This window comes from Macrobrachium rosenbergii, chromosome 56 (genome assembly GCF_040412425.1).
Source record: "Macrobrachium rosenbergii isolate ZJJX-2024 chromosome 56, ASM4041242v1, whole genome shotgun sequence".
Lineage (NCBI taxonomy): Eukaryota > Metazoa > Arthropoda > Malacostraca > Decapoda > Palaemonidae > Macrobrachium > Macrobrachium rosenbergii.
The window spans coordinates 75953863-75981357 of NC_089796.1; the positions used below are offsets into that span (position 1 = coordinate 75953863).

Below are 27495 nucleotides of genomic sequence, written 5' to 3' on the forward strand. Positions count from 1 at the left end.
CCCAACACTAGAGACCTTTTTCAAGACACTTTTCCACTTACCCATCTCCATTCTTGTTCATTCCATGCGCACCACACCTCTCTACTGTATCATCATACTCCATATCATCTACATTCTACTTCCTTTCGCAAACCCGCATTTATACAGACAATTGTATGAAAAACATTTCTCTTTCACCCTGAGGATCCTACACACTTGATGTCACACTATTTACCCCTAAGACTCATTGTAACAGAAATATTCTTACACTAACAGACACACTTATTCATTCATCCCCAAAGTTTTCCTGACTCTATAATTGCCAACCCTACGGCTGCACCCTACGTCGCTATACAATGAGCCTTTGTCCTTCCAATCTTGACCACCTACCCTGTCATCCTTTCCCAATCTCAGTGTCTTATGATTTTTGCTTCTGTGATATCTTGCGACACGAATATGGTTTTTGCTTCTGTGATATCTTGCGGCATGAGTATGATTTTTGCTTCTGTGATATGTTACGACATGCATATGATTTTTGCTTCTGTGATATTTTGCGACATGAATATGAATTTTGCTTGTGATATCTTGCGACGTGAATATGAATTTTGCTTCTGTGATATCTTGCGACATGAATATGAATTTTGCTTCTGTGATATCTATCTTGCGACATGAATATGAATTTTGCTTCTGTGATATCTATCTTGCGACATGAATCTGATTTTTGCTTCTGTGATGTCTTGCGACATGAATATGAATTTTGCTTCTGTGATATCTATCTTGCGACATGAATACAGGGCATGGTAGTATATATAGTATATACTATGTTCAGGTCATGTGTCGAACTCCAAGCCTCACATCCAGTAATGGAATGCTATTCGTATCTCTCAGTATCATCCAGGACAAGCATACCAAGTCATTGGCGGTTCCTAGGGCAGAAATGTTTGGGTAGTATCTTTTATTAGCCCTTTCTTTATGCCTTTCATTTCCCTAATCTTGCTTTATAAGGGCCCGGACTAGAAGAAGGCATCGAGTGTCCGTCCCAGGTCTCCTCATTTCGATGCAAGATGTGTACTTGCATTGTGTACGGATAATGCTTTCATCACTTCTCCAGTACAGATAAATTCTTTATTGCAACTTACTGATACTAAAAGAAATATATAGAACTCTCGAAAACAGGAAGAACTTTCGAAAAGTTACCATCTTTTTCATTATTTTAGAACTTTCGAAACCCCTCGTCTGCAACGAAGAGCTGATACTGGGGTCCAGGAAAATGACTGAAATAATTATTGAGTGCATTTTTTGAGACCTTGCTATGAATAGCCTCGGGTCTGAAAACAGTAAGTGGAGCGTGTGTGGTACGATTCTGTCTTATTGAAGTGGGTATTTCTGGGGTGGAAGATTCCGTCATTATATTTGCTATTATCATTATAATTTATTTTTATTTTAATGATGATCGTCATATATTAAATACTTTCTGCAAACCTTCTTTTTGAAAATATTCCCATTTTGTAGATATATCGAATACTACGTTTTAAAGAAGCGTGCATGGCTTATGATTTTACTTGTATATAGCTATTTCACATTATTTGTTTCTCTTTTCAGTCAGGTTATGACAGAGTCCTCTGTGATTCGTTGTTTTTACTACGAGAAAACTCATCACTTAATTATCTTACTGTCCTCTAAATAGAAAACTTATTGCGGATTAAGTTAGAATGTGAAGGTCATAGATATTTCAAATTTTAGCTGGAAATGTAATTTACTAATTGCGAACAAAACCATTTAAAAGTGGTAATTGTTCTCGTTTTATACATACATACATAAATGCATATATATATATATATATATATATATATATATATATATATATATATATATATATATATATATATATATATATATATATATATATATATATATCTATGTACACATTACACACATACATACCCATTACTAAACACACACACACATATATATATATATACATATATATATATATATATATATATATATATATATATATATATATATATATATATATATATGTAATGTTTATGTTTGTGAAGCGTGTACGCATATATGTATGTTAGATGTACAGTATAGGCACTCAAACAAGCGCGTAGCATTTTCATAGGATATACCGCAGGGCAAAAAATATTTTCTAATTCCAAGTCCTCTACATTTAGCATTATAGCGAATAATAAATATTTGTCATCGAGTAACTTTATCGAAAACAGTTTTGCAAAGACAGTTGATCGCATGTTCACAGAATTTAATTTTTGTTTAATCCCTCCATCTCGGTTGCTTTTCTTCATCCGCCATGTTATTCACTTTCCTCGCATTTCGCCATACTTTTCTTGACGAGGCAGAGGAAGAGTGAGGCTGACGCATCCCTCGTAGATATATATTGGTCCTTGATGGGACCTGACAAGGGTCGTTTCCTTCATTGCCAAGGAGCTTCGGTTACTCACTCCGTGCTGTACCGAACGAGTACCACGCGTCGCCTTTCCATTTTACACGCTGGCATGTCACGTTGGCACTCTTTCATCTTCGTTAGGTTTTATTTTTGGGGAGTTTTAAACCGTCTAAGATTCCTCTGAAGTTAAATATTTGGTCGGTTTTGATGACTTCTGGCTTTTTCCATACTTTTCGCTGATGAACTGTTCTGAGACTGTTCAAGTTATTATTACTTTTACATGAAGGGAACTATAATCCTGTTTATTACAGTGACCCCTTAATCATCTGCACGAGGAAGTGGCAACGCCGCTCAAAAAAAAAAAAAAAAAAACCTAAATCTACCAGGTTACCACCTATTTTTTCCTGTAAAGTTTGAACGGGTTTTTAGAAAATATGGTAGCAGTGCTAATCACCTTCGAGTCTCAATTTTTTATGAAGTATATAGTATATATATTATATATATATATATATATATATATATATATATATATATATATATATATATATATATATATATATATATATATATATTTCAAATCAGGCAAATGTACGCTTGTAGAAACCTTAACGTAAACAAATAATACGCTTCAAGAATATCATCATGACGACGTTATATTCTGTTTGTAATTCATTTATTTTTCAAGGATCCTTGTGAATCTCAATGACTTGGAGCTGATATTTTTACAGCTCGGTTAATGCATCCTTTGTGTACGAAATATTACCCGAGAGTCTCCTTTCCCAAAGCAGTCATTCTAGACTTCTTTGAAACTGCCACGCTTAATTGCCCGAGTCACAATTCCGCGGAATGTAATTATGTTTTATTGTTTCGTTTTAAGTAACCGTGTCCCGAGTGAAAAAGGAGCAGTGCCCGTAACGCCGAGCAGTTTGAATAAAACTGAAACGAGGTCAGTGGAAGGAGAACAGATTGAAACAAGGTCAGTGGAAGGAGAGCAGATTGAAGCAAGATCAGTGGAAGGAGAGCAGATTGAAACAAGGTCAGTGGAAGGAGAACAGATTGAAACAAGGTCAGTGGAAGGAGAACAGATTGAAATAAGGTCAGTGGGAGGAGAACAGATTGAAACAAGGTCAGTGGAAGGAGAGCAGATTGAAGCAAGATCAGGTGGAAGGAGAGCAGATTGGAAACAAGGTCAGTGGAAGGAGAACAGATTGAAACAAGGTCAGTGGAAGGAGAACAGATTGAAACAAGGTCAGTGGAAGGAGAACAGATTGAAACAAGGTCAGTGGAAGGAGAGCAGATTGAAGCAAGATCAGTGGAAGGAGAGCAGATTGAAACAAGGTCAGTGGAAGGAGAACAGATTGAAACAAGATCAGTGGAAGGAGAGCAGATTGAAGCAAGATCAGTGGAAGGAGAGCAGATTGAAACAAGGTCAGTGGAAGGAGAACAGATTGAAACAAGGTCAGTGGAAGGAGAACAGATTGAAACAAGGTCAGTGGAAGGAGAACAGATTGAAACAAGGTCAGTGGAAGGAGAGCAGATTGAAGCAAGATCAGTGGAAGGAGAGCGACTTGAAAACAAGATCAGTGGAAGGAGAACAGATTGAAACAAGGTCAGTGGAAGGAGAACAGATTGAAAACAAGGTCAGTGGAAGGAGAACAGATTGAAACAAGGTCAGTGGAAGGAGAGCAGATTGAAGCAAGATCAGTGGAAGGAGAACAGATTGAAACAAGGTCAGTGGAAGGAGAACAGATTGAAACAAGGTCAGTGGAAGGAGAACAGATTGAAACAAGATCAGTGGAAGGGAGAGCAGATTGAAGAAGATCAGTGGAAGGAGAACAGATTGAAAACAAGATCAGTGGAAGGAGAACAGATTGAAAACAAGGTCAGTGGAAGGGGAGCATAGATTGGAACAAGATCAGTGGAAGGAGAACAGATTGAAACAAGGTCAGTGGAGGAGAGCAGATTGAAGCAAGATCAGTGGAAGGAGAGCAGGTTGAAACAAGGTCAGTGGAAGGAGAAACAGATTGAAACAAGGTCAGTGGAAGGAGAACAGATTGAAACAAAGGTCGTGGAAGGAGAACAGATTGAAACAAGGTCAGTGGAAGGAGAGCAGATTGAAGCAAAGATCAGTGGAAGGAGAGCAGATTGAAACAAGGTCAGTGGAAGGAGAAACAGATTGAAACAAGATCCCAGTGGAAGGAGAACAGATTGAAACAAGATCAGTGGAAGGAGAACAGATTGAAGCAAGATCAGTGGAAGGAGAAACAGATTGAAACAAGATCAGTGGAAGGAGAACAGATTGAAACAAGGTCAGTGGAAGGAGGAATCAGATTGAAGCAAGATCAGTGGAAGGAGAACAGATTGAAGCAAGATCAGTGGAAGGAGAACAGATTGAAGAAGATCAGTGGAAGGAGAACAGATTGAAGCAAGATCAGTGGAAGGAGAACAGATTGAAACAAGGTCAGTGGGAAGGAGAACAGATTGAAACAAGATCAGTGGAAGGAGAACAGATTTTGAAGCAAAGATCAGTGGAAGGAGAAATGATTGAAGTAAGATCAGTGGAAGGAGAACAGATTGAAACAAGATCAGTGGAAGGAGAACAGATTGAAACAAGATCAGTGGAAGGAGAACAGATTGAAGCAAGATCAGTGGAAGGAGAACAGATTGAAACAAGATCAGTGGAAGGAGAACAGATTGAAACAAGATCAGTGGAAGGAGAACAGATTGAAACAAGATCAGTGGAAGGAGAACAGATTGAAACAAGATCAGTGGAAGGAGAACAGATTGAAGCAAGATCAGTGGAAGGAGAACAGAATTGAAACAAGATCAGTGGAAGGAGAACAGATTGAAACAAGATCAGTGGAAGGAGAACAGATTGAAACAAGATCAGTGGAAGGAGAACAGATTGAAACAAGGTCAGTGGAAGGAGAACAGATTGAAGCAAGATCAGTGGAAGGAGAACAGATTGAAACAAGATCAGTGGAAGGAGAACAGATTGAAGCAAGATCAGTAAAAGGGAGAACAGATTGAAACAAGATCAGTGGAAGGGAGAACAGATTGGAACAAGATCAGTGGAAGGAGAACAGATTGAAACAAGATCAGTGGAAGAAACAGATTGGAAACAAGATCAGTGGAAGGAGAACAGATTGGAACAAGATCCCAGTGGAAGGAGAACAGATTGAAACAAGATCAGTGGAAGGAGAAATGATTGAAACAAGATCAGTGGAAGGAGAACAGAGATTGAAACAAGATCAGTGGAAGGAGAACAGATTGAAACAAGGTCCAGTGGAAGGAGAACAGATTGAAGCAAGATCAGTGGAAGGAGAACAGATTGAAACAAGATCAGTGGAAGGAGAACAGATTGAAACCGATCAGTGGAAGGAGAACAGATTGAACAAGATCAGTGGAAGGGAGAACAGATTGGAACAGATCAGTGGAAGGAGAACAGATTTGAAACAAGATCAGTGGAAGGAGAACAGATTGAAACAAGATCAGTGGAAGGAGAAACAGATGGAAACAAGATCATGGAAGGAGAACAGATTGAAACAAAATCAGTGGGAAGATCAGTGGAAGGAGAACAGATTGAAACGAAATCAGTGGAAGGAGAACAGATTGAAACAAGATCAGTGGAAGGAGAACAGACTGAAACAACATCAGTGGGAAGATCAGTGGAAGGAGAACAGATTGAAACAAGATCAGTGGAAGGAGAACAGATTGAAACAAAATCAGTGGGAAGATCAGTGGAAGGAGAACAGATTGAAACAAGATCAGTGGAAGGAGAACAGATTGGAACAAGATCAGTGGAAGGAGAACAGATTGAAACAAGATCAGTGGAAGGAGAACAGATTGAAACAAGATCAGTGGAAGGAGAACAGATTGGAACAAGATCAGTGGAAGGAGAACAGATTGAAACAAGATCAGTGGAAGGAGAACAGATTGGAACAAGATCAGTGGAAGGAGAACAGATTGAAACAAGATCAGTGGAAGGAGAACAGATTGGAACAAGATCAGTGGAAGGAGAACAGATTGAAACAAAATCAGTGGGAAGATCAGTGGAAGGAGAACAGATTGAAACGAAATCAGTGGAAGGAGAACAGATTGAAACAACATCAGTGGGAAGATCAGTGGAAGGGAGAAATTAGATTGGAAACAAGATCAGTGGAAGGAGAACAGGTTGGAAACAAAATCAGTGGGAAGATCAGTGGAAGGAGAACAGATTGAAACAAGATCAGTGGAAGGAGAACAGACTGAAACAACATCAGTGGGAAGATCGATGGAAGGGAGAACAGATTGAAACAAGATCAGTGGAAGGAGAACAGATTGAAACAAAAATCAGTGGGAAAAGAGTGGAAGGAGAACAGATTAAACAAGATCAGTGGAAGGAGAACAGATTGGAACAAGATCAGTGGAAGGAGAACAGATTGAAAGAAGATCAGTGGAAGGAGAACAGATTGAAACAAGATCAGTGGAAGGAGAACAGATTGGAACAAGATCAGTGGAAGGAGAACAGATTGAAACAAAATCAGTGGGAAGATCAGTGGAAGGGAGAACATGAAACGAAATCAGTGGAAGGAGAACAGATTGAAACAAGATCAGTGGAAGGAGAACAGACTGAAACAACATCAGTGGGAAGATCAGTGGAAGGAGAACAGATTGAAACAAGATCAGTGGAAGGAGAACAGATTGAAACAAGATCAGTGGAAGGAGAACAGATTTGAACAAGATCAGTGGAAGGAGAACAGACTGAAACAAAATCAGTGGGAAGATCAGTGGAAGGAGAACAGATTGAAACAAGATCAGTTTGGTAGAGAGAATAGATGAATGTTTCGTCTTAACGTTTAGGGAATAAGAGAGAGAGAGACTTTTTGTTTGTAATCGTTTTCTCTGAGATTTAACAAATTGCGTGCAGTCATATTCAGGTTAAACCAGATTCTTGTTGTGATGATGGCTTTAACATTTTACAAAGACGGGAGCAAAGGAGATGCTTTACAAAGGAGGGATGCTTTACAAAGGAGGGATGCTTTATTCCTCTGGAGTCATTACTGGGTCTCTTAATGCAAGGGTACTACTCATTAGTTGTAGAATATGTTAATAGGTTAAGGATAGAGAAACTATTTTATAAAGTCTTACAGAATTTCTCTTAGAAACCAACGCATTAATAAATGTTGCTGAAAAGGAATTTTGGATTGGAAATGAGGCATCGTAACGAAATTCTCTTTTTAATAGTAAAAATATAAAGGAGTAGCTCGACGAATAGATTTAATGTCGAAAATGGATTCTATTCATTATTTCGCCGCAACGTAGAATGTGTCAATAATTCTCGACAAAGCGCATCTAACATTGCCTTGACAACATTGTTCCTTCTCTCCACGCTGATGGTCCTCTCCCGTCAGACTCAAACGCGGACTGCAATTCCGAACAATAAAAAAAATGGGTTGTCAGTTAATCACGCCGGAATTTCTCGGGTGGCGAGAGGCAGGCTGAATTGAGAGCGACAATCTCATTTGACCGTTTCACTTGCAATGGGGGCCGCCCAAGAAATGAAGGCGGTTTTCTAGCTGAACAGAAGAGGAAAGGGAGTTCTGTAAATATTGGGGCAAGGGACAGATGTGTAGAAAGATGAAGGAGGAGAGGAGAGCATCGTTTATAGGCACTTGAGTTTTAGGCACTTAAGTTTGCACAACTTTCTGCAATTCAGAAGCGGGTATGAACGGAAGACATTGAGAGGCGTTTGCGTTCTCGACTTCCAGTCTGTAGATGTATTATACATAGTAAACTTTTATTGTTTTTATTCTTATATTTTATTCTTATACTATGGCAAATCCCACATATAGCAGCTTTCTTAAAGACAAATATTCCAGATCAGATTCCTGTAGACGTTTATTGATCTGATGGGGATGCGACGAAAAGCGAAGTTAGGAAACAACCGCTGAAATAGGTAATGGCGCCTGCTATTGATTGCTACAGAACAAGAGTGAGAAGTGTTGGTCTGACGGGCGTTACCAGGCCGCTGTGAGGTGGAGGAGGAGTAGGAGGAGAACGGAGTCTCTTTCTGCTTAGCAGATTATTGACGAAAATATTGCCCGTAAGTTAATGGTAACTGTACCTCGAGAGTAGCAACTGCATCGTTAAGTCATTCTTGGAAGAACGTTAGATCAAGGTAAATTTTAGATTGCGATCAGTAACACCATTTCGTAGGCATGCTTAAAATGCAGGAGCTCCAAATTTAAAAGGGAAAACGCTCCATGAGAAAAGTTGTATATTTCCAGAGGTAATAAAGTGTTATCTTATAATTTGCATAAGACCGGCAGAAACGAGTGTGCACTTATTTTATGGTGTGGCGTTTTAAGGTTTATGCACCCTCTCGCCATTTGAGGACTCACAGGAATTTCTTGGGCTATCCTTCTACTGCAGAAAGACTGCGGCCATAAATTCCAGTGTTTCAAGGGTTGAAGGAAAGACTTCAGTGCTAAACTGTTATTATTCTGATGGGGTGTGCATACTCGATTTAATTTCTTGAGTCCACTAAACATTCTCATCAGCAGAGGCCAATTTTATTCTTTGAGAGTGACGGTCCTTGAATAAAGGTGGATTTTCCATGGTCAGACCTGGAATGTTGGGTAGCTGTCGAAGCCTCCTCTTGTCTCGTATTACAGTATTATTTGTATTATATTTGTTATAACTATCGTTATAGTGGGTTTTGTGTCACCAGAGTCCTTTCGTTATTTTATTATCACAATTGTTACAGTGGGTTTTGTATCACCATAGTAATTTTGTAATTTTATTTTTAAACAAGCTCTGACTGTCATAATTGGTATTTACGCTTAATAATCTTGGTAGCTTGGAAATTAATTATTGTTATTAATGCTATTATTTGGTTAAGGGAGTAGCTAGTCAAACTAGCCCAGCTATATTCTGTGGATTATGGCTCCAAGCACAGGGTACGACCAGCTGTTCATTGTAGGGTGACACCGTTTGAGCTAAAGGCTACAGCCACAATCGAAAAGTGTGGCCGTGTTCAGGAGGAGCGCCAGAAATCATTGGCAGTAGAATGACATGGTAGAGAGGGTTAAGTTGCTGAGTGCTTTGTTTTCACGGCTTTCCGTCTGGATTCCTGGTGGACGACCTTGGTTAAAAACCAATAGGCAACTGCTGGTGACATTGGCCTTCACCTGGGAACTGTATGAATTAAGGAACTGACCTTTCTTGATTTAACCAGTGAATCCTCAACGGATTTTGAGCTGTAAATGGATAGGCACAATTGAGAAAGGGCCCCCAGTCACAGGCATGAGCTTTCCAGAGTTGCTCCCATTCATAACTACCAAGCATATAGACCCCAGCTTGTCTTATTGTTTCATAAACGAGAGATGTTACTCCTGAATCTGTCAGTGAATCCTTGGAACAGGTAATGCTTAGCAAGCACGATGATTCCTAGGATATTGTCTCCCTGAGATTTAGTAAATATTGTAGTCATGAACCCCTATTACAAGTATAGTGTCTGAGATTCTGAAGTCAACAGTACGAGGATCTAGTTGTGGATCCTACTTATTAAACCTATAGAATCCAGTAGGGGAAGATTGTCAGTATAGCTTCGAAGTTAGGAAAAAAGACCGTGTTTACAATAAGGATCGTAACTGGATAGTGTTAATTTCTCCCGCAAATTCTGTGGGTCTTATTAGTTTGCATAGTCTTGAGGGTCTTGTGGAATATATTTTGTGAAGGATCGATCATTGGATTTTGCAGGTTACTTCTTTGCACTGCTATGAGAGTTATTTATTAGTGCAGCCTTTGGCATTCAGATAAATAGTATGTTCATGCTAATTTCACATGTAAAAATAATAGTGAATATTAGGAAAATTGACTTTATTTTTTGTTCATTTAAGGCCTCGAATATTGATAGTTATGTATTTTCGCCCGTGATGATTTCAACGGTTGGTCCACAGAAGGTTTATATATGTATAGTTTTCATAGTTTTCAATAATTGGAGACTAAAGAGATTTCCATCTAGTTTTGTTTTGGGATCCGATCGCGTGCAATTATTGTTCTTATATAATGACGCCCAAAGATTTGATTCGATTTTTATTGCCGAAACAATCTCTTATAATTCAGTCGGATCAGTTTGCTACATCCGCGCGAAAATAAATTGTACCAGAAATGGCCAGAGCTTTGCTAAATTGGATATTGACCCATAAATCACAATTTGCATGTAATGCTTCCTAGCTTATAAAATATGGCGTCTGAAATGATTTAGCGACACTATTATCATGCTAAATTTACGAGCGGTTTGTCAAGATCTGGTCTCGCAAATTGTGTCACGATTGATGCATGTGAGGTCTTTTGTCAATGGATTACAGCGCGTATCGACAGTAACCATATTCGGGAAAGTTGCAAGTGCGGCACTTGATTAAATCTGGTCAGAAAGCCTCAAGACTGGACGGAGGTATTTGGGTGAGGGTGTGGCATCTTTATACTGTTTATTGAATTTTCCACAAATGCATGTGGTTAACCAATGCAGATATTTTTATATTTTCATTTTTCTGCTTACGTTGTCGTTTAGGGTATATGGTGAGTCTGAAAATTAAAGAGATCCAGTCGAACTAACACCTGAGGAAGGACGCCCCCACCCCACCCCCCAGAGTCAGCACTCCACAACCCTTATTCCTTATTCTGCCATCTGTTCTCTGCCAGTAACACTTTAAGTGCCTGAGTTCTCCCCCCACCCCCTTTATCAAATTTAACGCTTCGGAACATGGCATATCCATCATCATTTTAGATATCTAACGACGTTTTATTAAATTTCCAACTTTTTTAGGGGAAAGCTCATATCTAGGTTATTAAGCTTAGATATTATATTGTTACATCCTGAGTTCTCAATATCATAACACTTATTAAAAGTTTAGATTGGCCTTATATAACCGCGTTGAATATTGGTCTCCCAATGAAGCTGCTTCTTACTCGGTCACCCTTCTCAGTAGGATTCAGTCAAAGCAATTAAAGGCCAGTGCCTTGAATTCGTGATTCGTAAATTTACATCTTCGCAGAAGCCACATTTTATGTTCCGAAAATTCCGCCTGTTTTCAGGTAATTTTTCAACTGCTGTTTTTGAGTACCAGGGGATGGTCGTCATTCACTTTCAAGTATATTTTACTCACGCGTTTTTGCACGAATGGAAACTGTAACCCCTGCCTGTTTCGACTCGGGGTCATCAGCTCGGTCTTCAGTGTGAGTTGTCGTTTTATATATATATATATATATATATATATATATATATATATATATATATATATATATATATATATATATATATACTGTATATATATATATATATATATATATATATATATATATATATACATACATACATACATGCAGTACATACATATTACATACATACATATATACACATACATACATACATATATATATAGAAATCGAAAAAACACACACACACAATATATATATGTATGTATGTATGTATGTATGTATGTATGTATGTATGTATGTATGTATGTATATTAAGCTACAAGCTAATCAGAAATGATTTGATTTGATTAATTGAGGGTTATCTGGCGTCACAATAATCGAAAATGAAACGATGTTTATGACTTACTGTTTGTGCGTACAGAAAAGTCACGCTTGTATAAGTGACGAAAATTCATTTTTATTATTAATTTGCTTCTATACTTAAACTTAATTTTACGCTGCTGGAAATCTTTTTTTGTGTCCAGTTTAAAAAAAGAGATAGGGCAGAATCCTAGAAATTGTGACAAGCAGTCTGATAGCCCATCATTATCTAGCAGTTTTCAAAAGGGGAAGTTATTGTTTGGTAAGAAATTATGATATCCCGATATTTTGGGCATAAGTTTTTAAAGATATTTGGGATTTTTAGGGAATTTAAATTTACAGTCAATTAACTTATCCCTTAAAAATCCTTAGAACTCTTTAGCATTTGAAACACTCCTTGTCGAAACTGAGTCATGCAAGATTGTGCCCGGCTTTGTCTGTCCGTCCGTACTTTATTCTGTCCACACTTTTTTCCTGTCCGCACTTGTTCTGTCCCCCCTCAGATCTTAAAGATTACTGAGGCCCGAGGGCTGCCAATTGTTACGTTGATCATCCGCCCTCCAATCATCAAACGTACCAAATTGCAACCCTCTTGCCTCAGTAGTTTTTATTTTATTTAAGGTTAACGTTAGCCACAATCGTAGTTAAAGTTTCATGCGCCGCGGCTCATACAGCATTATACCGAGACCACCGAAAGATAGATCTATTTTCGATGGCCTTGATTATACCCTGTAGCGGCTGTACAGAAAACTCCGTTGCTCCGAAGAAACTTCGGCGCATTCTTTACTTGTTTATTTTGTCATTATTTCGTATATTTTTATTAGTGAGTATATTTTCCCTAGTTTGGTAAGTCTTGCTGCAGCGGTGGACTGATTAGTATGTGAGCCTCCTAAGAGTCCTTAAGGATTTGAACGACTTTATTGTGAAAGGAATGACTATGTGGGAAAGGCCTGTGTAGCAAATCAGGATATCACGTCCTCAGAAACGCAAGGTAATGAGCTGAATTATTCGAACCATTCTCACAACATACATGCCAACATATGCTCCGTCCATGTAGCAGCCTTCACGCTGCAACTGTGAGCAAAAACGAAGGTGTACGTTTACACATCGTTCCTTAATTAGACGAGCACCTTTTTGTCTCAGGTGTTTTTACGGGAAGGTGTATCATTAGAGAAGATTTGGATTACCTGTGAGGAAGGGATTGGCTGTCTTGTGCTCATTAGTCTCTCTCTCACTCTCTCTCTCTCTCAAGACGCACCTCGACAGCTCGACTTTAAAAAAATACAGTCTTGTTTGTGATTAGTGACCTAAAATATTTCAATAAGAGTGTTCTCTGTACACTCACAGTATGTAAGTATATGTATGTATGTGTGTATGTGTATGGAATGTATGTGTATCTGTGTACATATATATATATTATATATATATATATATATATATATATATATATATATATATATATATATATATATATATATATATATATATAACAGTGAAGAGAAAAGACAAAATTCACAACCACAAAAACAGTTAAAACTGCTGGATTGGAGATGAATGGAGACAAATCTCATGCATTAAACTGCCGCAATATTAGCCACTCAGTAACACTTACATCATACACCAGCCACATGTTAAACCCCCTCTAAACACACCATGCATTCACCTGTCTGGCAAGTTGACAAAACATGCCCGTGCTTCAGGCCCACTTTTGCATCAAACTAGTCACTCCCGCACGTGTGCATTCTGACACGCTTCCCTTCCATCATAGAATATTTAAATGGGTCTCTACAACTTCTCATCTCTACCTTATATTTTCAGTACTTTCCACATTTCCATGATCAGTTCAGTCATAAACTTTTTACTTTCAGAATTCTCACATAATTTTCATAATAAACACTCGTCCACACACCATTACCCTTGCCTAAACCTACTCTGTTCTTCCCCTATCAGTCCATCTGTCATCTGTCATACATTCCCACTCAAAATTCTGTGGTAAACTTTACCTGGTATACCAGGTAATGTTAGTCTCCATTATTCTGACAGTCACCTTTATCACCATTACTTTAATCCAAAAGAGCAATTATTCCTCACAGTCACTTCATTTTTAGACTTCCTCTGTAGTTTTAGGTAGATACTACAGTGGCGAATAAAGTTGCTTATTTATACATCCATTTCATAGGGGTTATTACTTTTAACCAACTTGCTGACGAAAACTGATTGAATTATACAAAGCAAAATTTAGAAAAGTCTTATGAAATGAGAGGTTATAGAAAATGCGTAAAACACCTCCCCTTGAAAATATGGAAAGCAATACACTTTAGAGAAAGTTTGATATTTTCCTGCTATCCGAAAGCTTGCGGACTTCGTGCCAGCCGGGAAAGAAACGGAATTGAAATAACGTGAAAATTTTTGCCCGTCTTCGGGTAGTTTTTGTACGATACAAAACGAAAAAGAAGAAGAAAAATAGGTCAGAAAAGTTACACAACCCTTACATTGTGGCAGGTGATAAGAGGCTGGAATAAGTCTCCTGAAGCCCAGCATCGCAGAAAAACTGGTCCACTGCGCGCGAAAACCGTCACGGTTGGCAAGACGTGTTCACAAAGATTACTGGGAGGGAAAGAGAAGGAAAGAAAGCTCTTTGGGGGAAAGTGAAGCAGCCAGTGTCACCCTCTTCTCCCGGAGAGTCGAGATGTGATCTGTTTTATGATGGAGACCTTGGTCCTCGTACCCGTGAAGAGCTTCTCAAGCTCTCACTCAATAAAATTCGTTTTTGGGATGGTTATTAAATTGCCCTTTTCAGTTAAAAAAATAATATGTCTGCTGGATTTTATAGAATCCAGGTTATTGCTCATAATAGTATTGGCGTTTATTTTTATCATCTCGAGAGGGATGGTGGTCTTTATTGTACTTATATTTTTTAGCCAGACGTGACAGTTTTTTCCCACGGGATGAAGGTTCAGTTCTAACTTGGGAACTAATGTGTGTATATATTATATATATATATATATATATATATATATATATATATATATATATATATATAAATAATATATGTATACATACATTTAAATATATACATATTCAGTATATATATATAAATAATATATATATATATATATATATATATATATATATATATATATATATATATATATATATTTTATATATATATATATAATATATATATATATATGTATATGTATATATATATATATATATATATATATATATATATATATATATATATATATATATATTACATACATATACACCTAATGTCTTGACCTACAGTATATACCCGTTCTTATGAAGAATAGTTAAGAATGGCAATACATTCTAATTCAGTTTGAGGGCTTCATGTGAACAGAAAGTTATTGCGACACGGAAGGATTTACGTGGAAATTGTACGTGAGAGGAAAATGAGTAACAGCATTCAAGGGATATTGCTTATTTACTAATTAAAACGAAATAATGCTCTATTTTTTATTGATCTCATACTGTATTACAAATCAGTGGTGGTACAGTCGACGTATCATTGCAGCGTGATCATTGCAGAAAATTTGACATGAATTTCTGGTCTCCTGATAGTTGGATTGAAAGCTCTTGAATACGGTATATGGTATGTCGCATTGCCATACTGCTTCCGAGGTGCCGTAAGTTTCGTAATTGAACTAAATCTGTATCGCGGAGTGAGGTGCTTTTTTTCTTCTGGCAGTGTATGTATAGCTTTATTTAGTATTGTGGATACTGTAGAATATGTGATGGACCTTTCTGTCTATGGATACTGTAGAATATGTGATAGACCTTTCTGTCTAAGGATACTGTAGAATATGTGATGGACCCCTCTGTCTATGAATACTGTGGAATAAGTGATGGACCTTTCTGTATATGGATACTGTAAAATATGTGGTGGACCTTTCTGTCTAAGGATACTGTAGAATATGTGATGGACACCTTTGTCTATGGATACTGTGGAATAAGTGATGGACCTTTCTGTCTATGGATACTGTAGAATATGTGATGGAACTTTCTGTCTATGGATACTGTAGAATTTGTGATGGAACTTTCTGTCTATGGATACTGTAGGATATGTGATGGACCTTTCTGTCTGTGGATACTGTAGAATATGACGCGACTTTCCCGTGCACACACAGAGAGAGAGAGAGAGAGAGAGAGAGAGAGAGAGAGAGAGAGAGAGGAACTGTGTTCAACCTTCTAACCGACTTCATGAGGCTCCTCAACATCGTAGCTCGCTGTATGACGCCTGAAACTGGCGCGGCAGATACGATCTGACCCACATCCAGACTGCTACTGCTGCTGCTACGTTCTTCGTTTCGTAAATATATAAAGCTTCAAATCAAACTCGGCCTTCCATGCTCTGGCATTCGCCGGCTGTAGGCGAGAGTAAACAGGTTCATTTAAACTTCGTATTTACTTATTCATAGGCCAACCACGGGCTGCTTTGAGGCAGGTTTGGCCCGCACCCCTTCTTCCCCCCCCCCCTGATAGTTTGCTTTCAAAGGACCTCCTCGCCAGCAGCGGAAAGGAGTGAGTGGGAGCCATATCGTAACTCTTTTCCCTTTGCGTCCATTACCTACGTTTTCCAGCATTTCGCTAATTGCCCGGCTATAGCGTAAAACCGAGGGTTATTTTGGTGATGGGGATGGAGGAGTTTTAGAGATGATAGTAGGCCCAAATGCTCTCAGGATTTACTTATACATTATATACATATATATATATATATATATATATATATATATATATATATATATATATATATATAAATATATATATAATTTGAAGTATTGTCATTATACTCAGAGATTTTTAGATTCAAAATTGAAGCTACAAATGCCATTTAATATCAGATTCAGTCTTCTTTGGGAAGAGCTTATCAATTACAGTCCCCTTTCGGTGTATGTAATTTCCCAGGAGAGTGAGTTGTATAATATACGGTTTATAGCCTTATGCTTGTATATATACATGTATATATATATATATATATATATATATATATATATATATATATATATATATATATATATATATATATATATATAAAAGGATATTCAAACTGGATGGTATCTAATGAAGATTTATTCAGAAAGCTGTTACAAATCTTGGACAAAGAAGTCCACATTATCAAGTATCTGTACGGATACTTGATAATGTGGACTGTTTGTCCAAGAAAGCTGTAACTTTTTCTGAATAAATATTCCATTACCATCCAGTTTGAAAGAGGTCCTTTTAGTAATTCTACTAATGCACAGAACAATTGTGTATGTGATAAAGTTAATATATATATATATATATTTATACAGTATAGTATATATATATATATATATATATATATATATATATATATATATATATATATGTACACATATACATATATGTGTATGTGTATATATACTGTATACATATGTACATACATATATTATATATATGTATATATCTCTGTATCGAAGGAGTGACATCACAAGCGAGTGACATAACGATGAAGTGACGAAGTAGCCAAAAATTATAAAAATTATTACTAAATTATTAAAATTTTATGAAGAAAAAAGCTAGAACCACTGAATTGTTAACATATTTTAGTTACTGGTTTGACGGTTGTCACTCCTTTGAAAGTTACAGCTGTAGTTGTACCCCTTTGTTATGGCACTCCTGTGATATGTCACCCCTTTGAACTCCTCATATATATATATATATATATATATATATATATATATATATATGTATGTATAATAATGTATGTATGTATGTTGTATGTATGTATGTATATATATAATATATATATATATATATATATATATATATATATATATATATATATATATATATATATACATACACACATACATACATACATTCTCAAATATTGAGGAACAATTACTCCTTTGATATTGAATTCACCGTATTCTGGGAATAACTTTCACTCAAAGGGGATCATGTGTGAGCGCATCTGACCCGCTAAGGATTCGAACCTATGCTTTTTGGGTATCTGTTTCTTGTCGGTTTGTTGGCTACCATGGACTAAAGTTCAGGCCTTTCATTTTGTATTCCTTTCTCTTCAAGCGGTATGCACACACTTAATACATACACATATCTGTATATATATGTGTATTTATGTATGTATAAATAAAGACAAAATCCACGAAGGAAAGAGAAACAATGGAGTGCTGCAAGGCCTTTCGACTGTTAGTCCTTCACTTAGCAAATAAAGGACTATAAGCCTTGCAGCACCCCATTGTTTCTCTTTCCTTCGTGGATTTTGTCTTTTTCTATATTCATCACTTTCCATATTTTCGTGATTCAGTTATGCGTCTATGCACATATATAGTTGTATGTATATGTATGTATGTGTTAACGTATGTATTTATATGTATATATATATGTGCGTACACTTTACTCTTAGTAAAGTAATTCCTCTAATTTAACCTGTTGTTCTGATGGAGTTCATGCCTTCATTTGCGTTTTTTCCGTATATTTCTGTTCCACCTATGAATCTCTATAATTATAAAGTTTTTCTCACGTAACCCATCTTTGGGTGTTTATATAATGAATCCATATAGTATATATATAGTGAATTCATATATATTATATATATAATGAATTCATATATTATACATGAGTGTTATGGGCTTTAATGAATTCATGCATTATACATGAGTGTTATGGGCTTTAATGAATTCATATATTATACATGAGTGTTATGGGCTTTATTTACTGTAAATTCCCATTTCTTTGAATTCACGGATGGATGAATAACGTAGTTGGAATCATTTAAGGTAATTGATAAATAGCTGTTTTGTTATCCGTATTGTCGGTAACAGACACACGTACAGTACGTGCAGCTGTGGAAAACTTCATCCTTTCAATTGGTAGCAAACAGCAGATTTGCACTATTCAAATTTTACGAACCATAATAATATCATGTCCCTTTTATTGTCAAATGTCCACGTCCTTCGCAAGCGATAAGTAATGGCTACTTAGAAATCAGAATGATTTCAAGATTATTATTATAGTTTTTATATATATATATTTTTTTTTTGGGGTGGGGGTCTGTCACAGTCATCGTATTCGACTGGGTGGTTTTTGTAGTGTGGGGTTCCGGGTTGCATCCTGCCTCCTCAGGAGTCCCTCACTTTTCTCAATATGTTGTTTCTAGTAGCACACTTCTCTCTGCATGAGTCCTGGAGCTACTTCGGCATCTAGTTTTTCCCGATTCCTTTTCAGGGATCTTGGGATCGTGCCTAGTGTTCCTATGATTATGGATACAATTTCCACTGGCATATTCCATATCCTTGTTATTTCGATTTTCGGGTCTTGATACTTATCAATTTTTTCTCTTTCTTTTTCATCTACTCTGGTGTCCCATGGTATTATTATTATTATTTTTATTATTATTATTATTATTATTATTATTATTATTATTATTATTTATTATTATTATTATTATTATTCAGAAGATGAACCATGTTCATATGGAACAAGCCTACCAAAGGGGCCATTGACTTGAAAATCAAGTTTCCCAAAAAATATGGCGTTCTTTGGCAAGGAATAAGAAGCGAGGACGGCTGTCTTTTGTAGACTAGAACATTTCTCTTGTAATTCTTTCTTATTCCTCTATTTTTCATATATAATTATTTTTTTGTATATCGCATATCTCGTGTGACGACTCGAGACCAGTGCGCTGACGGATGTGAAGATGTGAGGGAAATGTGCAGTAAGCTGTCCTTACTGAAAAAGACTTCCTTGTCGAGTGCTCGTGATCCCATCTGGGATTTCACGGAATGCGCGAAGTCGTTATAGCGATCGGAGTGACATTCGGTTTGGCTTTGGGTGAAAAGTATCTGGGTGAGGGCACTCTTTGGTGCCAATTACGCTGGCTAATGATGCAGGTTTCCTGGCATTCGGTGCGCTAATTGAAATCGAGCGTTTTCAGATATATAGGGCGACGGTGTTCGCTGATTGTGTGCTCATGCCCGTTAGTCAGTGTTTTATATTGCGGTAGTTTTGTAATCTTTATGAAATGAGTGGGAAATGAGGTTTCCTCCAAATTTTTTATAGTGTTCTGCAGAGTAATTGTAGAAGTCTTGAGAATATTAACTCTCAGGGGGGAAGTAATTTTATATAATTATTGATATTTGTCTCTGTAGATACCTAAAACTTAGTAATCGAGTTTTCTGTACAGCGTATAATGCTGTATGAAACTCTCAGCCAGGCCTGAAACTCTCAGCCGCCACCCATGAAACTTTCAGCCACAGCCCGGTGGTGGCCTGTGTTGTTGGCAACTATAGCCGTGCCAGACGCACGATCATGGCTAACCTTAACCTTTAATAAAATAAAAACTACTGAGGCTAGAGGGCTACAATTTGGTATGTTTGATGATTGGAGGGTGGATGATCGACATACCAATTTGCAGCCCTCGAGCCCCAGTAGTTTTGACATCAACTAACAGCATGACGGTCCCGTAAAAAGCTTGTTAGTGTTCTCAAATAGATAGAAATTTTCGAATAGCTAAAATTATTCCTCAGCGCCTGAAAACGTCCCCTGATTTGGTTATATCTGCAACGCACTTAGAGATCGTTATAATATTTTTTTTTTTTTTTTTTTTCACTCATTAGACAAAGCATGTTGTCCAGTACAGTAATTTCCTGTTTTATGAAATGAATGGAAGGTCTTGACTGCTCATCGTCAGATCTTAGAGAGTTATGTTAAACGGAACGAGAAACTTTTCCTGTTTCCATAAACAGATGATAAGTAATACCGTTTATCACCTTATTTAAAATACCTGATTTATGTAAGGTTTCTGTTATGGTCATACTGATTCGAGTTGGTGTGGTCTTCAAGACATAGTAAACCTTTCCAGCAAATAGAAGCTTTTTATAGAACGTTATTCATTTTTAAATTTTTTTCCCTTATTCCTTTTTTTTCACTTATTCCTTTTTAATTTTCTGTAAAAGAAAACTATTGTGCCGGCTTTGTCTGTCCGTCCGCACTTTTTCTGTCCGCCTCAGCTTATTGAGGCTAGAGGCTCCAAATTGGTATGTTGATCTTCCTCCAATCATCAAACATACCAAATTGCAGCCCTCTAGCCTCAGTAGTTTTTATTGCATTTAAGGTTAAAAATAGCCATAACCGTGCTTCTGGCAACGATATAGGACAGGCCACCCCCTGGCCGTGGTTAAAGTTTCATGGGCCGCTGCTCATACAGCATTTTACCGAGACCACCTCAAGATAGATCTACTTTCGGTGGCCTTGATCATACGCTGTACAGAAAACTCGATTGCGCCGAAGAAACTTCGGCGCCTTTTTCTTACTTGTTTTAATTTTTTTTTTTTTCACTTATGACTACACAAAAAGGCCCTGTTGTTTTTATTATGAGGTAGTCTCGACAGCCCTTTTAGTGTTATCGTCTCCCATCTCCACTGATGTAAGGTAATGTGATTTCGAGACGCCATTGAAACTTCGAATTAGAAAATAACGGCTGAGTATGTCTCGTCGATAGGTGCGGGCGGCGCGATGCGCCCTCTCGTATAGACGGATGGAAATATTTAAACAACGGAATAAAGGATTTTGAAACCAAAAATAAAGTTGATTTTTAACGTGAAAGGAAAAAGAGGTGTCCTTCATATATATAATATATATATATATATATATATATATATATATATATATATATACATATACACATATATACATACATTATATATATACTACATACATACGTATATATATGTATATATACTGTATATAATACACATACGTACATACACTCAAATAAGCGAGTGCATATATATATATATATATATATATATATATATATATATATATATATATATATATTATATATATGGGTGCGTGTGTGTGTGTGTTATATGCTAATACAGCCATTATTATTATTTTATGTTTGCGTAGTCATTACTGATTATTTCTTAAAATCTTACATTTCCCGCTGAAAGGGAAATCGCCGTTCTAAACTTTCCAGCTCCGTCCACAGAATTGTTTTGGTTACATTGTTCTTCATAATCTATGTTTTCCCCAAATGGAAATAGCTGACATCCTGGCGTGCGTATTTCATGCCTGCTCCCTTACCCGTCGAGATCATGCCATTCCAGACCTTCTTGGCTCATGCCACATAGTCGAAGGTGAAGTCACTTATTTATTAATAATAATTATTTTTTCTGGGTTTCCCGTAACAACCAGAAATTGCCGTAGTGTTTTCTTTATTACTGTTCGTGGTTCAGTAAGGTAACGAAGTTTTCGATGATGTTTTGGTGGCTGGAAATGTATATAAAGGTTTCAGTTTGTTTAGCGTGAGTAGATGAAGCACGGTATTTTATTGATGAATCTTAATTATGTACAACCTTGGTTTACTTGGGAGTGTTCTGAGTAACTTGATTATTTCCCTTTTAAGTAGTCATTTTGTATCAGTTGTAGTAATTGTAATAACCACAAAACCCTCTTACTTTTTTAATTCTTCTTACTTTTTGTTTATATATATGCATACATACATACATATATATATATATATATATATATATATATATATATATATATATATGAATATATATATATTATATATATATATATATACATATATTTTTATATTAATATTAATTTGTATATATTTCCCCATTACAGTGATTAATAACATTGTATGTTTGTGTAGTTATTACCGTTTATTGAATGACTCGTATTCACAAAAATCTAAATACTCTCGCCACCTACGTTGCAAAATTGCAAAGAAAAGAGACCCAGCTACTGGACAGGCCTTTGTAAACATGTTTGTGTATTCATAGCCCTCCACGACTTGTTTTGTCATGATCTAATATGACGTACGGTAGTCGATCGCCCAGTGCATTACTTTCCTTTCTGGTACTGAATGCAGAATTATTTGATCGTATGCTGAGGGTGTAGCTCAACTCTCCTCGCTGCTGGGAGAAAGGGGGCTGGCGATTGGTACGATACATGCACATGAGCTACCGGGGTCTAAGCGATGTCAGGCAGGGCAGCCGATCGAGACTACGGTCTACCCCAGAGCCAAATCAAAAGTCTTTCAAAGAAGGCATCGTGCTTACCCCATACGAAAAATGGGGAAAAAGCACATTAAAAGAAGAAGAAGAAGAAGAAGAATGCTGAGGGTGTACTATTATATGTAAGATAAGACAGGAATGCGAGAGTAGTTTTGTGGTTTCACGAAAGGAACCTATGATTCGAATAGATAATGAAGTGTAAAGAAAATCAAGGTAATTCCAAACATGATTCATAGAATTGTACGGGAAGCCTTGAACCATGATGCTCTAAGACTGTCAAATGCATTTGAAACTTGGTATCCACCATATAGTAAAATATCGGACATGGCTGTAGGTATTGTAGTTAATCATACGACCCACTCATGGACATTGTATCAGATTACATGAACTTTGAATAGGCGTCGGATGAAAGCCTTTCAGAAATGTGTAGAATCTTCAGGATTCGTCACGACATCTGAATTTGCTCCCGTTCTGAAGCAAAATAGACTGAAGCACGAAATCCCTCGCATGTACTGTATTTCTCGAGGCATCCGGGGAAACTGATAAACGAAGTCGAGATAGACGTATTACTCACTGCAGTTCCTGGACGATTTAGCACATGCATATTGCAAATGAAATGCAAATAGATGTATATACAGAGAGAGAGAGAGAGAGAGAGAGAGAGAGAGAGAGAGAGAGAGAGAGAGAGAGAGAGAGAGAGAGAGAGAGAGATGTGTGTGTGGTTGCACCTCCTCTGATTCTCGTATTACGTGAGAAGGTACGGTCAGTTCTCGTTTCATTTAAGACAGGTCTCTCCAAATTAGAATTTGCGAAGTTAGAGAACGAAATTGAGAGGTTTTACTGCGGCAGTAATTTTGAACTGCTTTGATTGGCAGTTGTCTTGACATTATTAATCTTATATATGTGCACCATTGTATGATGTGAAATTCTGGTTTAATAATTCCAGGTATTGCTTTGTGTGTCGAGCACACAATTATCTTAATCAGCCGCTGATTGTCTGCTCTCTGCTTCGATGCGGTCGAGTTGTCTTTGTATAGCTTATGTAACCTACTGTTCGTGATGTCTTTGGCTTTTAGGTCTTACGTTGGCCTTAGTATCTGACTTGTCTCTTCATCATAGTGATTTAAAATCGATTTGGATTAAGTGCTGGTCATAGACACCCCACATTTTATAGGGCCTTTTGAAAATATTTTGATGATTCTTCGTACATGTGGTTGATGCTGTATATGAGAAGGAACCCGAGGAAATCAACAACAGGAGTGGGAAGAAATATTGATTTTAAATTCGAGAATTTGAGTTCGGAATAGTATTTTTTATGTAGTGTTTTGTCAGGTAGTGTGTTCCGATTGTATCCGTGATTGGTTAGCACACACACACACATATATATATATATTATATATAATATATATATATATATATATATATATATATATATATATATATACATACATATATATGTATTATATATGTGTAAAAGTCTTTCGTTATAGTAATTTAAAATTTTGTAACACCGTTATTCATCTCTCTCTCTCTCTCTCTCTCTCTCTCTCTCTCTCTCTCTCTCTCTCTCTCTCTCTCTCGCCAAATATATATATTATATTGCTAAAGCAGTCCTGTACAGAACAACGCAGATTTAAACGACACAGCTCATTCAGAGATCTTGGAAATGACACGATTGCGATCTATCGAAACTGACACAATTATTACGTTTCCATTTAATCCGATTCACAGCATCAGTACCGTGCTTTTGTTTTCTTTATATTTGTACAGTAAATTAAAATGGACGGTAATCTTGCCTTATGAATATTAGTTTCCTCTGACAGTGCCGAAAGCAAAGATGAATTACAACTCTCTCTCTCTCTCTCTCTCTCTCTCTCTCTCTGCCTCTGCCTAAAGCAAAGATGAATTATAGTTCTCTCTCTCTCTCTCTCTCTCTCTCTCTCTCTCTCTCTCTCTCTCTCTCTGTCTGTCTTGACAAAGCTTGACTGAAGAAATTCTACCAATTTCATTTTTAAAACTAAGTAGTTCGGTGGACAACCATTTACCTGAAATATACTGAGAGAGAGAGAGAGAGAGAGAGAGAGAGAGAGAGAGAGAGAGAGAGAGAGAGACGTACATGACTTTCATTTAAAACCAAGTAGTTCGGTGGACAACCATTTACCTGAAATATACTGAGAAAGAGAGAGAGAGAGAGAGAGAGAGAGAAGAGAGAGAGAGAGAGAGAGAGACGTACGAAATGGTTGTCCACCGAACTGCTTAGTTTTAAATGAAACTGTTAGAATTTTTCTTCGGTTCAAGCTTTGTCGTAAGAAACTGATGATCTTGACGGAAATTCTCTGTTATTTTATATTGAAAGGACAAGTAAGAGGAGAGTAAATTCAAGATATTAGCACTGTGTCTCGGTTATAACGGAATGGAAGCAGTTGTATAAGATTCATTAGGCGTCAGTGACAGTTCCGTGGGAACTGTTACTTTTTATAGTTTAATGTTCGTTAGATTTTATATTTTTCATGTCTCTTATAGATTTTGGGTAACGTAACTCATAAAGAGTGTGAATTACTGTTTTTAACCATTAGTAAAATCTTCGAGAAGTGATAAAACTCGTAGTTGGAGTGATGCTTATAACGTCTTATTTCTCTGCAGTTTTCTTTCCTGCTTCATTCATGAATCGCCTGCTTGCTGAAACTTGGTCTTGTATCAAAGTTGCCTTGTAGCACTGCCTAGTAAGGTGATAGCTCAGATACTTTCAAGTCGCGGAATAACGGGTACTTAGAGTGGGCCAGTTTACTGAAAATGTCTTAATTTGCTCTTGATTTCCCTCTCCTGTAATATGTTCATCTGTTATGCCCTGAACTCTAAAGGCAAATATTCGCGGAAGAATGGAGAGAATTGTGCAGTTTTCAGACAGAAATTCTTGCCGCCGTCTCTGCGAAAATAAACGCGCATTGTTTTCGGATAAAAAGTCAGCTATTGAAGATCAAACGTTATTCCTATCCGTTTTCCTGGAGAAGAACGAGCGAAACTTCTGTCATCAAGGTAAAGTTAAAAGTCTGAGGGAATAACGAATGCTTGGAAGTTTTCGCAAGTCGTTCTCATAACCCCGTGTGACCTATAGGACGAAGTTGCTCTGTGTACACCGTGCACCAGCGTGAAGGCAGTTCATTAGCACAGTTCTCGGATGTCTGCACGTGTTCCATTCACTCGTGATCATTCAGTGTTTCCACCTGTACAGTTCTTAAGAGTAACTTTGGCCTTATGGAAGTTTGCAATTCATTTTGTGATGGATTTAACCAACTCGCCCACTTCCATTACCGTCAGTCTGTTCCTGCCTCCTTCGCTGTGTTCATTACAAAACTTTCGTAATTTTCTTAATTTTCTGCCTTTTTTTTTTTACCACTGATTGTTATTCCGTTCTCTCCATATGTGTGTGTGTATATATATATATATATATATATATATATATATATAGATATATATATACATATATATATATATATAATATATATGTATGTATGTATGTATATAGTATATATATATATATATATATATATATATATATATATATGTATATACATTATACATATATATACACACATATATATACATATATACATATATATATATAGATAGATAGATAAAGGTGAAACCACAAGTATCGTTTCATGTCCATTTCACATAGTGAGCTATTCCTTATCAACTCACACCTGTCTTAAGGGCTGAGCGGCCAAAGTCACTGTACATCGTTGTTTCCAAGCAAGGCAAGTGTTGACGAAGCACTTATCAATCATAATTCCCCCGTGGGTGCATTTAGGTATAGTGAATTGGAATAACAAATGATACTTGTGGGTTTTATATATATTTTATATGTACACAAACATGCATACATACATACGTACACAACACACACATATATATATATGTATATATATATATACACATATATACATACATATATTTATTCAAGTTAACGTGAAATGATTTCCACTTCACACTGTTCAGTTTTCTCCAGAATCAGTATTAATCATACATAAAAAAATATGCATTTCGATCACTGTGTTATATACGGTCAGGATTTTGCCATACAGAAAACTCACGATAGGTTTCATTGAAATGTCGCTTAGCTGAAAAATATTGAAATGTTCAGTGAGTCATATGTTTGACACATTCATTAATTTTTGGCATAATTATGCCAGCTCTTTTTTTTGTTAGGTTTTGAGCTCTTTTTTTTTTATTTATCTATCCGGAGAATAATGAATTACAGAATTAGTTGAATGCGTAAATTCAGAGAGCGTGTTCGCTTCGACTTGCTATATTTCCCCTTTTATTGAATTAGAACCAAATTACACAGGAAAATAATTAACATTTGCTTTTGTATTTTCTAACATTTTACGTTGGCGGTGAAGGAGGGGGTTTTATTTATGTATGGAAAACAATTTTCCACGGTAAGTTCCACCGTGTCACAAGAATTTCAAAACTGATGATGATACGGGGAGCCTG

At 36.7% G+C, this 27495-nt stretch overlaps 2 protein-coding genes across 2 annotated transcripts in view; both read left to right on the plus strand.

Moving 5' to 3' along the window:
* The window catches only part of LOC136836250 (ribosome-binding protein 1-like), a 29550-nt gene extending 25009 nt beyond the window's left edge, over positions 1–4541 (plus strand). Inside the window, exons 2-3 of the mRNA XM_067100256.1 lie at positions 3270–4032; positions 4296–4541. Coding sequence (XP_066956357.1) covers positions 3270–4032; positions 4296–4541 — 1009 coding nt within the window. The remainder of the gene's footprint in view (positions 1–3269; positions 4033–4295) is intronic.
* A 1055-nt stretch (positions 4542–5596) lies between these two features.
* On the plus strand, positions 5597–9447 carry LOC136836251 (trichohyalin-like). The gene is made up of 2 exons (XM_067100257.1): positions 5597–6192; positions 9333–9447. The coding sequence occupies exons 1-2, from the start codon at positions 5597–5599 to the stop codon at positions 9445–9447; spliced, it is 711 nt and encodes a 236-aa protein (XP_066956358.1).
* The last annotated feature ends 18048 nt before the right edge of the window (positions 9448–27495 follow it).

Excerpts from the sequence above, each read along its gene's own strand:
- LOC136836251 (XM_067100257.1), top strand. The coding sequence starts at position 5,597 with ATGATTGAAACAAGATCAGTGGAAGGAGAACAGAGATTGAAACAAGAT. Across the intron at positions 6,193-9,332 it reads AACAGATTGGAACAAGATCA|GGTACGACCAGCTGTTCATT; the intron begins GTGGAAGGAGAA and ends CTCCAAGCACAG.